At 36.5% G+C, this 15,964-nt stretch overlaps 1 protein-coding gene across 1 annotated transcript; it reads left to right on the top strand.

Moving 5' to 3' along the window:
- Positions 1-4,782: 4,782 nt before the first annotated feature.
- LOC101596460 (olfactory receptor 5B3-like) lies at positions 4,783-5,706 on the top strand. Its single transcript, XM_004667592.2, has one exon. It carries the CDS (start codon positions 4,783-4,785, stop codon positions 5,704-5,706), a length of 924 nt encoding a protein of 307 aa, XP_004667649.2.
- The last annotated feature ends 10,258 nt before the right edge of the window (positions 5,707-15,964 follow it).

A 15,964-nucleotide genomic window follows, 5' to 3' on the forward strand; every position in this document is an offset into this window, starting at 1 on the left:
TACCTACAGTTAACATATACTAAATGGGGAAAAATGTGAAGCATTTCCACTAAATTCAGGAACAACACAAGGGTGTCCACTGTATCTGCTTTTATTTAATATAGTACTGGAAGTCTTAGCTATGGCAATAAGGCAAGAGATACCATAAAAGGGATACAAATTGGAAAGGAAGAGATCAAAGTATCATTATAGGCAGATGATATAATTCTATACATAAAGGGTGCTAATGACTCTACTACCAAACTGTTAGCACTAATAAACACTTTTAGCAACATAGCTTGATACAAAATAAACACACAGGAATCAGTAGCTATTCTATATACTAACAACAAAAATGCAGAGGATGAAATCAGGGAATTTCTTCCATTCACAATTGCCTCACCAAAAATAAATAAGTAAATAAATAAATAAATAAGTACCTTGGAATAAAATTCACCAAGGAAATGAAGGAGTTTCTGTTAGAAATTGCAGAATACACAAGGGACTGGAAAGACATCCCATATTCTTGTTCTGGGAGGATCAATATTGTGACAATGTCAATCTTACCAAAAGCAATCTACACATTTAATGAAATCCCCACTAAAATTCCCATGACATTCTTCACAGAAATAGAAAAAAACAAACAACAATTCATTTGGAATCACAAAAAACTTGAATAGCCAAAACAATTTTGAGCAACAAAAATAAGGCTGGAGGTATTATCATACCTTATTTTAAGCTATCTTACAAAACCATAGTAACAAAAACAGCATGATATTGGCACAAAGACAGACCTGTAGGTCAATGGAACAGAATAGAGGACCCAGATGTCAATCCAGGCAGCTACTGCCATCTGATTTTTGACAAAAATATTCATTGGAGAAAAGATAGCCTCTTTAATAAGTGGTGCTGGGAAAATTGGATATCTATGTGTAGAAGGATGAAAATAGATCCTTGTCTTTCGACATACACAAGAATCAAGTCCAAGTGGATCAGTAACCTTAATATCAGACCTGAAACTCTGAGATTGCTAGAGGAAAAGGTAGGCAAAACACTTCAACATACTGGCACATGTAATGACTTCCTGAATATAACTCCAATTGCTCAGAAAATAAAACCACTAATCAACCACTGGGAATCTCATGAAATCACAAAGCTTTTGTATAGCAAAGGACACTGTGAATAGAACAAAGAGAAACATACAGAAAGGGAGAAAATCTTTGCCAGCTACACATCCAACAGAGGATTAATATCTAGAATAAGCAAAGAACTCAAAAAACAGAACAATAAGTAATCAAACAACCCATTTAAAAATGGGCTATGGATCTAAATAGAGTTCTCAAAGAAGAAATACAGATGGCATATAAGCCTTTAAAAAAGTTTTCTGTGTCCTGACCCATCATGGAAATGCAAATTAAAACTACTTTGAAATTCAATCTCACTCCTGTCAGAATGGCTACCATCAAGAAAACAAATGACAATAAATTTTTGCCTAGGATGCAGTAAAAGGGGAACTCTTCTACACTTTTGGTGGGAATGTAATCTGGTACAGCCATTGTGGAAATCAGTGTGGAGGTTCTTCCAAAAATAGATTTACCATATGATCCAGCTATAGCACTTTTTAAGCATAGCCTAGATATTCCTCCACAGATGAATGGATAACAAATATGTGGTACATTTATACAATGGAATTCCATTCAGCGATAAAGAAAAATGAAATTATTTAATTTGCAGGGAAATGGATGGATCTGGAAAGGATTATACCCCAAGCCCAGAAAGCCCTCAGAGGGATGGGTGAAGGGGAGAGGGAATGTAAGAGTATATGCTACTTTGTGCATCTGGTCTATGTGGGTGCCAGGGAATCAAACCCAGATTTCATTATGAAGGACAGTTAGAAAGCAATACCATGTGATAACAGATATGCCAGGAAAGAAGTCACAAAAACAACATGGGATTCATGGGACTACCAGTTATAAGACTGCAACACCCACTGGTGGAAAGGAGAGGCAAGAAGTGGTGTCTCTAGAACACATGGAAGGACATGCTTCAGATGACACATTATTCCCAGTGAAACTGAGTTTGCATTTCTGGTTTCAGACCCATGATATAATGATACCATGTTTTAAGCCTTCACAGAAGCTTGTTAGAACAACCATAGGAAGCTAACAAAAACCCTTACCTGGTTTCTTTTATGTTAAAATGTTTGATTATTATTGTGTTTTACTTGGAGAGAACTTATAAATGAAGCTGTATGTCCCTGGTGTTTTCTTTGTAGAAACTTTTATTATTTATCCAGTATCTACCTTGTCATAGGTAATAGTCAAATACTCCTTCTCTGGAGCCAGTTTGGTAATGTGGATATTTCCAGGAATTTTATTAATATTACCCAAAGTGATGGTGTATAATTACTTATAGAAGCTTATTATGGTTTTTTTCCTTATACAGACATTCTAACAATGGTAAAACTATTTGGATAAAAGCTATTTATTATTGGGTAGAGACTGGAGAAGTTATCAAAGAGAATATCAGATGGATTAGTTTGGGTGATTGTGGTGGTGTTTATATAACCATACTTTAGGTAAAGTTCTTTAAAATTTTAAATAAAGTTACATATCAACTATAAAAGAAGGGAAAGTAATATGGAAACATTTGTACACAATAAAAATAGGTATCTTGATCCCAAAAGACAATTTAATTGCTTCCACACTATAGCATCAAGAAATTTAGAAAGTATCATGGGAAAAACCTGCAAAGGTCTCGAGGTCTCAAGAGTTCTCTCCAGATATACGTGTATTAGCTCCTGTTCTCCCAATATAAATCAAGAGGATGTCATCTGAGAGCAATATATAACATGACATGCTTCCTTGATCATTCTTAATTGATCTGAATGACAATCACTTTTAGCACGTCAGGCCTTCTTATGACCTGTGCCTTCAATAAGAAAAACATGCAAAGATGAAAACCTCATCCACTGACTTTTAAATAATAACCTCTTCCTGAGTTTTATAGAATAGCATTAAGATTTATGAATCTTTCAAGAAAATAAGTAATGGATATCATACCTTAGTCCACATTAGTGTTTACTCGATTTTTCCCTGCCCTTAGAGAACTTAGAATCTTTTGATTCACTGAGAGAGAGGTTTTCTAATGGAATTATTACAATATTCCATGACTGATTTGGGGATTTCAGATGCTCTATTGCAGATGAACAGTTCTTTCTCTTCCAAGAAACTGGTAAGCTTCTCTATTACACAAAATGTTTAGGAGGAGTATAATTCATGTAAAAACAAGAGTGGCAGCTACTGTTACTGTGAGTTCTTATATGAGAGAAATAGTTGGTTTGAAGATGTTTTGAAAATTTTGAGGTGAGTATGGAGTGTGAAAACTTGTATCATTATAAATTTAGATATTCTCTTTTCACATTATGCTTATTTCAAAAAAACTCTGAAAAAAAATAAGACACATTATATTCTGACTGTGTAAGTGATAATCTCATGTTGCCAAGTATATGTTTTCTTCTTGTTCATTATTTATTTATTTTATTTATTTGAGAGCAACAGACACAGAGAGAAAGACAGATAGAGGGGGAGAGAGAGAATGGGAGCGCCAGGGCTTCCAGCCACTGCAAACGAACTCCAGACGCGTGTGCCACCTTGTGCATCTGGCTAACGTGGGACCTGGGGAACCGAGCCTCGAACCGGGGTCCTTAGGCTTCACAGGCAAGCGCTTAACCACTAAGCCATCTCTCCAGCCCTGTTTTCTTCTTATTAGAGGTAAATGCAAAGAAAACAAACAGTTTAGGCAAAAGAAAGGTCCTTTTTAGATGACAAGAGTCCTTAATGAACTAACACAGTCTAAATGGTATTTTAAATTTTCTCCTTAATTTCATGCTAAATATTATCACATTTACATGTGTAAACTGTAATTAGGATAATACAGACTTTAAAAATATTTTATTTAGCTGGGCATGGTGGTGCATACCTTTAGGAGGACTGCTGAGAGTTCGAAGCCAGTCTGAGACTCTATAGTGAATTCCAGGTCAGCCTGGGCTAGAGTGAGACCCTACCTCAATAAACCATATATATGTGTATATATATATATATATATATATATATATATAAAATTTATTATCAAACAAAGAGAAGGAGAAGGAATGGGCATGCCAGATGCCAGATGCACAACACAATACAATACAAATTTCAACAAAGAAACTTTTGTAAGGAATGGCTTATATAGAATTACAAGACTACCAATCATATACTTTTGGTCAGAATAGACTATGAACATGAGAAAGCATAGACATTCTCAGTGGCTCTAGTGTAGGATGAAGAGTTGGTGGAGAGAAATTTTTACGACTATAAAACTTTACAAATGAATCCCTGCATGTCAGTATTCACTTTGATCAAACCAATACACAGAACTTTATCCCACCCTAAAAAGTAGGATAAAGGAAAATATAAAGCTATGATTAACATTTAGCATGCACTGTCATTTATATATTACCTTATTTCATTTTGAGGAAACCATTAAATTATCTACTTCTTAGCTAACAAATGTATGAAATCTGAAATTTGGATAAAAGACCAAGATTTCAAATTTAGTAACATGAAACTCTGCATATAATTAACACACCAAAATTTGTTTAAAGACCATGCCTACCTGGAAAGCCTCAAAGCACATGTATCTAACAGGAAAAAAAATACACACTGTATGTATCTTTTCATATTTCAGTTCAACTTCCTTTTCTTTATGTTCATTTTGACTCATTGCCACAGACGATCAATGGATTCTCCCAGAATATTTATGGAGAACAGGACAGAAGTGACACAGTTCATCCTGCTGGGACTGACCAGTGACCCAGGCCTGCAGGTTCCTCTCTTCATAACCTTCCTCCTCATCTACATCATCACTGCGGTTGGGAACCTGGGGATGATCCTGCTGATTCTCTTGGACTCCCGGCTCCACACTCCCATGTACTTCTTCCTGGGTAACCTGTCCCTGGTTGACTTTTGCTACTCTTCAGCTGTTACACCTAAAGTCATGGCTGGGCTTCTTATAAGAGATGACAGCATTTCATACAATGACTGTGCTGCTCAAATGTTCTTTGTCACAGGCTTTGCTACCGTGGAAAATTACCTGTTGGCTTCAATGGCCTATGATCGCTATGGAGCAGTGTGTAAGCCCCTCCATTATACTACCATCATGACAACAAGGGTGTGCACATGGCTAGCCTTAGGCTGCTATGCCTGTGGTTTCCTGAACGCCTCCATCTACACAGGAGATGCATTTAGTCTCTTCTTCTGTAAGTCCAATGTGGTCCATCACTTCTTCTGTGATATACCAGCAGTCATGGTTCTGTCTTGCTCTTACAGACATATTAATGAGGTGGTTCTTATTTATGTAGCCAGCTTCAATATATTTTTTGCTCTCGTAGTGATTTTAATATCTTACTTACTGATTTTTATCAATATCCTAAAGATGCAGTCGACTGCAGGGCACTGGAAGGCAGCATCTACCTGTGCATCCCACTTCACTGCTGTTTTCATTTTCTATGGGACGGTCATCTTCATGTACTTGCAGCCCAGCTCCAGTCACTCCATGGACACTGACAAGATGGCATCTGTTTTCTACACCATGGTCATCCCTATGCTGAATCCTGTGGTCTACAGCCTGAGGAACAAGGAGGTCAAGAGTGCATTCAAAAAGGTGGTTTTCAAGGCAAAATAATCTTATATCATGATTTTATAATTTTTAATGCATAATACCTGAACTAATTCCTATCAGATCTTCTCTATGTACTGAAGCACATATAAAAAGATATACCTTTATCCCTACAAATGTGTTATCTAGGAAAGCAGAAAGGTTGAGAATCACAATACAGAAATAGGAATTGTTATGGTGTCTGGGATTTTCTTATGAAAATTCAATGAAAGACATGGATACATGCATTAAAAGGTCTATGAATAGATTTTCATGAAGGTGTTTTGTGAGGACACATTTGCTAGGTGTGGCAAATTTGTCAAGATGAAATGTAATGTAGCTTTATGTGGTTGTTAATTTTATTTTATAATTTGGCTGTATTACTGGATACCTGTATCTAATAGAGCTATTCTGACCAAGCTTGATGGCACACACATACAATCTCAACAGCAGGGAGATTGATGCATATGGTTTAAGGGTCTGAGGTAAATCTACAAGGCATAGCAAGACCCTGTCAAAAAACCAAAAATCTTAATAACACTAATAACTCCTCCAAACCCATGTTTTTCTTTGAAAGTCATTAATAATGTTTCTGGAGGAAACGACTATATGAAGCATTTCATTGGTAAGGAAGATTTACCCACATCAATGTGGGTGCTCTATCATCCAACTCATTCAGAGCTCACCTGCAGAGAACAGAAAGAGTTCTCTCTCTCTCTCTTTTCTTTCCTCCATTCCTCATCTTCTGTCACTTCTTTTTTATTTTTATTTATTTATTTGGAAGCAGAGATGTGTGTGTGTGTGTGAGAGAGAAAATAATGGGTACACCAGGGCCTCTAGCCTCTGCAAACTAACTTCAGATGCACCACTTTTGCATCTGGCTTTACGTAAGGAATTGAACAAAGTTAGATTTTGCATGCAAGTGCCTTAACTGCTATGCCATCTCTACAGCTCCTTGCTCACTTCTGTACACATGATATTCATTCTATATCAATGTAGAACTTCAATAGACTAGTTATTAAGAATTGAAATTTAATATTATGATATATGTAAATGCATATTTATTTCTTTTCCTACAATTTTAGTCTTTCCTCTTACTCCATCCTCAGTGATTTTCTTGCTGTTTATTTTTTCCCCACAATACCACCATTCTCATGCCTTACCTTTGCACTTGCTCTTCCTTCAGAGGTATGTAGTCATTGTTCACTCACTACATAAACTATCCCCTCATCTGACACCATTCTTCGTAGACTTGAAAATAACCTCCTGGGTATTTATTTACTTGTTTCTTTACTTTCCTTCTCTAATTAAAGTGTAAACTCAATAAAATCAGCTGACTTTATCTCTCTCTCAATCATGGTCATCAGTATCTGGTTAGATGTCCATGTCACAACAGATTCTATGTAAATACATTTAAAATGAGAGAATATGGTTATTAATCACTGAGGTCAATTGTTCCATGTGGACCTTTGAATGAGTGATAAGTCTTGTAGGAGATGAAACTTCCAGATAAACTTTCAGTACATTTCCTAAAGCACAGCTAACTTTCTGCCTTGCTCTCATGATATTTTTCTCTATATTAGCACTCAGTTCTCTCACTTTTTACTTTAGATAGAATAATTTACTGAAACTTCTACCATGGAATTCACTATGTCAAATATATTCATGACTTTTATTTAGAAGCCATGTGTCATTATGCAGAAAAAGAGAAATCAAATAAATGCTATTTAATAGATAGTAAAATAAATTCAATATGAGATTAGCTAAATGTTTTGTTTCAGGTTATGTCTTCAAAATTGCTTCATGTGATTGATATACTGATTTTACACAGATTGGTGATTGCCATGGATCTTTCTGCCAACCCCTTCTCCTAAGTTCACCCTCAGCATGGGCCACTGCATTATGGAAGATGGACAGACAAGTTTGTAAAGAGCATAAATCCTCTGTTACACTTGTGCATCCCTGCTGTTGTTACACTGATGTCAGACAGGTCTATGAAGGGTACAAATTCTCTCCTCTCCACCTTCTTCCCTTCATGTATTTCAGCATAATCCACACAACCCACCATTATGAGAAGTTAGGAAATAAGTTTAAGATGAGTATGAATTGTCTATACCCACACTACCAGACCCTGTAATCCAGACCTCATTATGAATGCTGAGTGTGCACCAAATGCAGAGTTGTGACTGGGTCCAGCACTCAGAATATCCTCTTAACCCTACCATGTGGAGACCAGCCACTGAGGCTAGGACTTGAGTTCAATATCAGCATCCAGATTCTATGTAGCAACCCACTTTACCATCTCATTAACACCCCCCCCCACAGAAAATGGGTTTACCAATGATCTCCTAGTTTGGTTAGGACCAAGTGTACAGACTATCACAGTAAAAACTGTACTGAAAGCACTTCAATTAGTCTACCTATTATGTAGAACCCTATATGTCCAAACCAGAACCTCAAGTAAAAAAAAGCAGAGCAAAGAACTGTAAACATAAAGAAAAATCAAGTACCATTTTGAGTACTCACTAAACACAAGCATGCCAGAAAGTCCTAAGTGCTACACTATCACCAGATGGGTAAGTCTTAATGTAACACCAAGCCAATGTATATCCTCCAAGAAATACCAAGCCAATAGAAGAGGACCCCCATAAGAACTGCGTAAAGGAAATTCCAGACAAAGATCTCAAAAGAATGATTATAAATATGTACAAATAACTCAAAGAAGATGTGGATAAATGCATGAATGACATCTTGAATAAATTCAAAGATGATATAAACAAATTAGTTTATGGAAATGGAACTAAAAGAGATAAAAATTTCTAAGATAAAAACAAACGGAAATAAAGCTGGAAATAAAAAAAAAATCAAGTCAAATAAAAATCTCTATGGAGAGCTACACCATAGGATATTTCAAGTAGAAGACAGAATATCAAGCCTTGGAGACAGAGAAGAGGAATTGTATCAGTTAGTAAAGTCTAATGGAGAGTTTAGAAAACATATGAGTAGAACTTGGGAGAAATATGCAACACCTTATGAAGAATAAATATCCAAATTATGGGGCATACAAGAAAGACTTTAAGACAATGGTATAGAAAATATTTTAATAAAATTCTAGAAGAAAATTTCCAAAATATGAGAGAAGAGATGCCCAGCCAGGTACAAAAGGCATACATGATGTTGGTAATGGAGGCACATGCCTTTAATCCCAGCACTTGGGAGGCAGAGGTGAGAGGATCACTGTGAGTTTGAGGCTACCCTGAGACTACATAGTGAATTCCAGGTCAGCCTGGGCTATAGTGAGACCCTACCTCAGAAAACAAAAAACAAGAAACAAAAAACAAAAACAAAAACAAAAGGCATACATAACATCAAATGGACTGTACTAGAAAAGAAATTCTCCAAATTGTATTCTAGTCAAAACACTAAATACAGAGAGCAAAGAAAGAATACTAAAAGGCAGAAGAGAAACACCTTGTCACATACAAACGCAGACCCATCCAAATAGCAGCCAATTGTTTTTCAATGGAAATACTAAAAGCCAGAAGGTTATGGATTAAGGTATTTCATGCATTTAAAAGGCCACAACTGCCATACCTAACTAATATATACAGAAAAAGTATCTCTCATAACAGAAGAGGGAAGAAAAATGTTCCCTGATACATATAGTCTAAAGGAATTTATAACTAACCTTACAAATGATACTGAATAGACTACTCCAAACTGGAGAGAATAAACATATTCAAGGAAAAAAAAAAAAACAATAACCAAACACCTTTTAAGGAAACATACAAAGAAAACACCAAAACCCCAAATGTTGCCAATATACTATGGATCAACAAATACTTTATTTTTAAAATCTATTTTATTTATTTATTTGACAGAGAGAGAGAGAGAGAGAGACAATGAGCATGAGGGTGAGAGAATGGGTGCACCAGGGCCTTCAGCTACTCTCAAAAACTCCAGATACATGTGCCCCTTGTGCATCTGGCTTACGTTGGTCATGGAGAATCGAACTGGAACCCTTTGGCTTTGCAGGCAAGTGCCTTAACCACTAAGCAATCTCTCCAGCCCCTCAACAAATACTTTAAAATAACAACTGAATATTAATGGTCTCACCTCTCCAGTCAAATGACATAGACCTACAGCCTGGATAACAGGCTATCCTTTTCCTGTCTTCAAGAAACTCACCTCATTGTCAAAGACAGACACTACCTTATGGTGGAAGGATGAAAAAAATTCAAACAAATGAAATTCAAAAACAAGTAGATGCGACTGTTTTAATATCAGATAATATAGGCTTCAAACCATCAAAATTAATCATAAGAGATTAAAAGTACTTCATGCTGATCAGGGGAACAATTCACCAAGAGGAAATTGCAATACTAACCATATATGTGCCAAACAAGGTGCACCTAACTTTATAAAATAAAATCTACTTCATATAAAGACAGAGATAAATCCCAATACAATTATAGTGGGTGACTTCAGTACCCTATTATTACCAATACACAGTTCAGTTCATATAGACAGAAAATAAACAAAGAAACATGGAAGTTAAAGGATACCGAGGATCAAATGGACCTAACAGACATTTAGAGAACATTACATCCAAACACTATGGAATGCACATTGTTCTTAGCAGCCCATATAACTGTCTCTAAAGTAAATCACATATTAGTACCCAAAGCAACTCAAAAATTTAGGAAAATTGAAATAACTCCTTATATTTTATTTGACCACAATGCAATAAACATAGAAATCAACATGACAAACTACAGAAAACACACTACCTCCTGGATATTGAACAGCAAACAGTTGAACTATAAATGAGGCATTGAAGAAATCAAGAAAGAAATAAAAGAGTTGCTAGAGCTAAATGAAAATGAAAACACAATATATCTAAACCCATGGGACACAATGAGTACCATCTTAAAGAGAAGTTAATAGCTCTAAATGCTTTCATAGCAAAAATGGAGTGGTCTCAAATAAATAAGTTAGTGATTCACTTCAAGCCTTTTTAAAAACAAGAATAAGCCAAATCTAAAAGTACCAGATAGAAAGAAATAGTGAAAATCAGGGCAGAAACTACTGAAACAGAAACACAAAATTTAAAGAATTAATGAAACAGGGTTGGAGAGATGGCTTAGTGGTTAAGCGCTTGCCTTTGAAGCCTAAGGACCCCAGTTGGAGGGATGATTCCCCAGGACCCATGGTAGCCAAATGCACAAGGGTGCACATGGGTCTGGAGTTCCTTTGCAGTGGTTGGAGGCCCTGGCATGCCCATTCTCTCTCTCCCACTTTCTCTGTCTGTCATTCTCAAATAAATAAATAAACAAACAAAATTTAAAAGGAATTAATGAAACAAAGAGTTGGTTTTTCAAAAGGTAAGAAAAATTGATAAACACCTAGTCAAGTTAACCTAAAGAAAGATAAAAGCCTAGTCAATAAGATTATATTGCCAGGAATTTTTGTGTTTGAGGGCCTGTTTCTTATAAGGTAACTTCTTGTAATATGTTGGGGAATGAAGAGATGATGACTCTTGTATTCTCACATGACTGCAAAATTTTGTGTCCCTTTATAGTGGAAGGTCGAGAAACAAAAAAGGTCTAGTTAATTCCTTACAGCCATACTATTAAGCCATCTCTCCGGCACCCCCAAAAAAACTCTTTATTGACAACGTCCGTAAATATAGAACATGATCTTAACCCCTCTTGAGTATCCCTTCCAATTAGTCTTCTTTCCAAGTAGCCTTTTGTCTATTTTGATGTCTTCATTTTTCCCTTCCCCCTTATTATGTAGATCTCATGTAGGTAGTGTCAGCCATGGTGAGGTCATGAATATTAAAATCACTTTGTGTCTGGAAGACATCATTGTATTCATCCCCTTCCTTTTGCTCTTATATTCTTCCCACCACCTCTTTCCCTGTGGTTCCTCAACCTTTTGTTGGTGTTATAGAGGTGTTTCACCAAGTGCTGAACACACCACTGTTATTTCTTCTCTGCACTTTGTTCAGTTTTGAGTCACCCTAGTGGTCACCACCATCTGAAAAGAGACCTTGTGTAACCACAAGTGAGTATAGCATATATGGATATAAACATAAATATTTAGAGGGCATAATGCATCTACTTAACCAGACAATAGTAGTGATTTTCCTGGGGCTTATGACTTCCTCAGCCATAAGCTTTTTATTTAATTGATTAATTCAATTTTATTTCTTTTTTTTTTTGTAAGGTAGGGTTCAGCTGTTGTGAAGTCCTTCCTGACCACCTTCATAGTCACTTTTCACTAACCACACATCCTTCCCCCATGTTACTCTTCATCAATTGTATGACCTTCGTACCACATCTAGTTCCTTACCTAAGGAGGCTGTAAGTTCCATGTGTGCGGTAACTTCATCATTTTGTTTACAGATGGTCATCAGTATTTGAGTAGGCTTCTGTTTCACAGTGTATACTCAGTAATTTTTTAAAGAGTTAAATAAACCATTGAGTTTTGAACTCAGTAGCATTAATATGCTGACTTTTGAAATGATGATGAGTTACTTACTATAGACCTTAAATGTCAGGATGAAGGAAAAAATATATGTAGGACAAACATGGTTAAAACTTAACAACATACAATTGTGACAAAGAGAGTGTAATAAAGGATGACAAAAAAGAATGAGGGGGAAGAGTGAAAGGATAGATGTGGCATTTAAACAGAGGAAAATATAAGAGGGGAGTAAGAGTTTTAGGAAGATAGAAACAAGAGAATCAATTAAAACAGCTTGTTTTATAAATAAGTAAAGAGTAGGTAGGTGATTCTTCCAAGGACAAAGAATTCCAAAGAAACGATGCAAATGTGAAATTTGATCAGTGGTTAAAGTTCTTTCTCCCATTTTTTTCCTACAATTAGAGAAATTAGAACTTGATCCCAGAGGGAGAGCTCCTGTAATAGAATCTGAACATTTTTCCATTGCTTATCCTATGGTTTCAGAATTTATTTTCCTAGATTTTATGTTATTTGGATTTTAACAGTGTTAAGTAAACCTCTATATCCCATATGCACTTGTGAGAAGCAAAGTTAAGTTTTTACAATAGCTGTAGATTGCCAACATCTAGAATGAGTTCTTTGAATACAAAATGAGATTCTTGCAAATTATTTTTTAAAAATGGAGCAGACATGCATATTATGAAATATCCACCATTATAATACCATGGATACTTAATATTATGCATGTCAGCTACAGAATCATACAATGTAATACATCAACACTAACAAACTATGTTCTTTAATAAAATGTGTTGAGATTCAACTATAACAAATATACTACAGTCAAGCAAGAAGTTAATAATTGATGGAAATTAGTGGGCTATTTGGAAACTTTCTGTTAGCCTAACATGGCTCAAAAAATCAAGTCTGCTAGCTAAAACAAAACAAAAAAAAAATGGAGCTGAGCATGGTGGTGCATGACTTTAATCCTAGCACTTGGTAGGCAAAGGTAGGAGGAGCTCCATGAATTTGAGGTCACTTCTGAGAGTATGTAGTAAATTCTAGGCCAGCCTGGGATAGAATGGGACACTACCTTGAAAATCAAAGCAATAGAAAATAAAAAGTAAAAATGGAGGTAATCCAGGTATGGTGGCACATGCCTTTAATCCCAGCACTTGAGTGGCAGAGGTAGGACGATTTCTCTGAGTTTGAGGTACAACTGGGGCTACAGAGTGAGTTACAGGTTAAACTGGGCTACAGTGAGACCCTACATCAGAAAAAAGTGTCCTAAATGAATAAATAAGCATTGAACTACATTTCAACCTTATTACTATCATCTCATGCTTCTCTTTAGAAAATGGCCTTAACTCTTCATTCTATAACCTTTCTCATACTTCCTACATAACTTCTCAGATCCTCATTTCCCTTACACACAATGTAGAAATGAAACAACTATCTACCTTACATACACACACACACACACACACACACACACACACACACACACACACACACACAACATTTATGCATAAGTCCTAATATAGCATGTGCTAAAACAGACCATGTGTGATAGGCTCATAATTTTAAGTTGCCAAAGACTGAAGAGAAAGATGGCAAAGAATAGTAATTTGAGATTGGTACCCTTTCAAAAGTTTGAGGAGAAAAGCAAATTTGCAATACTATAACTACATAAGAAGAGATTAGAATAAAAATTTCTTTAAAAAATATGACAGTTGGGACTAAATAGATCTTAGAACTAAAAACAGCCCATAAACTGCAAACTTTAATCCTGGTCTGTGATTCAACTACTTCACAACAGTAATAAGATAAAGGATGAATTTTCAGAGGCACTATTTTTATGAATCTAAAATATGAGCTTAAAGGAAGAAAAACTTAAGCAATAGTTTATATGACATTTGAAGAACAGTGTTGACTTGCTTTGAGTAAAGACAAGGAAAGCCCATAGAGTGCAGAAATGATGAGAGGCTCTAGTATAGGAATAAACAGAGTGGAGAGGAAAGCTACTTGAGTTAGTCAAAGGTTAGCATCAATAAAAAGCATATGAAATCAATTAATATTTGAGTAACATAAATAAATTATTCAACCACTATTCACATAATTCACAGGCATGTAACAACCTATCAAATGTATTTGTCAAAGGGAGGTAGTTAATGTATTTCTAAAATGTTTATAATTAGTTCTTATCTGGTAAGAAAAACAGAAGTGAGAGCCATGGTGGGAAACCAACTACTCTGTCTAACTGATCCCCTCAGTGGTATGGGACCCATAGCTGGATCTGGGAAATGAGTCACAACCATATCCAAACATAAGTCCGCTCTCCATTATCAACCTACCACCAATCATGGGCTACAAGAGGGCCTACATCGATTAAATTCTATATATAAAAAAGTAAGGGTTATTTCATTTGTCTAGTGCTAACTTACTCTCCATTGGAGACTCTGCTTCTCTTTTTCAGATAGACGTAGATCCTAAGGACAGAGCCACCCCATCATACCTCAAAAGGGCCTTGGCTGAAACTAAGAAAAATTGGTGAAACAAGCAATGGTGCTGTTTTCTTGGTGAACCAGGTACCAGCACAAGGGTAATAGCTAAAAGCTGGAATCAACCCAGATGTCCATCATTAGAAGAATGGATAACAAAGATGTGGTATATCTACACAATGGAATTCTATACAGCAGTAAGAAAAAACGACATAAAGAAATTCGAGGAAAAATGATTGAACGTGGAACAGATCATTCTCAGCAAACTTACCCAATCACAGAAAAAAAATCGACACATAGTCTCACTCATCTGCAACACCTAACCTGAATCTACCCAAGATACCTTACATACCCAGCAAGCACCTCATGGACTAGACAATAGGATGGATGGGGAGGGCGTGGAGGGCATCGAAGGGTGGAAAACAGTAATCTGGACCCAAACGGCAATGGTACCATAAAATTCTACTTCCTAAAAGAGACCAAATGGCTGAACCTTCACTAGACCCTTACAGGAAACACCTGAACCACAAAACACTGGAGAGGGTAGGATCAAGACTAACCTAAATCTTCTACATCTTCCCTCCCTCCCTCTCCCCCTCTCCCCTCTATCTCTCTCCTCTCTAACTCTTGTATATTAGTTAGTAAGTTAGCACCCAGAAAATTGAGATAACACTTACTTTTTTGATAGAGAGTTTGATAGGTGTAGGCCCTCTTTTACCCCATGATTGATGGTAGCTTGATATTGGAGAGTGGGCTTGTGTTGGGTATGGTTCTGACTTGTTTCCCAGCTCCAGCTATGGGGCTAGTACCACTGAGGGGATCAGTTAGCCAAATCAAGAGCAGTTGGTTCCTCACCATGGCTGTATGCCACTATTGCACTTGTGTGGGCATCACATCAGGTTATTTGTTGCTAATTAGGTTAGACAATGAGTTGCTTGGACAGATATTGGTCATTTCCCCCAGTCGCCCATGTAGCACCTTCTGGCACTAGACACGCTGACTGTCTGGGGACTGACTCTCTCCTGGCTTCCAGCAATGCCATTCCATTTTATGTGTCAGCTGCGTATGGAGTCTTCAGCAATAGGGTCTTACCACTGGCCTTTGGTGGGTCATCAAGTACTCTGACAGAAGTCTGTCATTGTTTTGGGAAACCTTGTAGGTTTCTCTCATCAAAAGCTCATTGTGGATGGTATCCCCAAGCTGGAAGTGGGGGTTACAGGTCAGTGCCCACTAAGAAATTGAGGAAAAACATAACAGTGATGTGGTAAACTTGCCAGAGATAAACTTAATGTGGCTGCTGTGAAGGGTAATGT

This window comes from Jaculus jaculus, chromosome 1, assembly GCF_020740685.1.
Source record: "Jaculus jaculus isolate mJacJac1 chromosome 1, mJacJac1.mat.Y.cur, whole genome shotgun sequence".
Lineage (NCBI taxonomy): Eukaryota > Metazoa > Chordata > Mammalia > Rodentia > Dipodidae > Jaculus > Jaculus jaculus.

Bases quoted from the DNA above. Each gene is read 5' to 3' on its own strand.
- LOC101596460 (XM_004667592.2), top strand. From the start codon at position 4,783: ATGGAGAACAGGACAGAAGTGACACAGTTCATCCTGCTGGGACTGACC.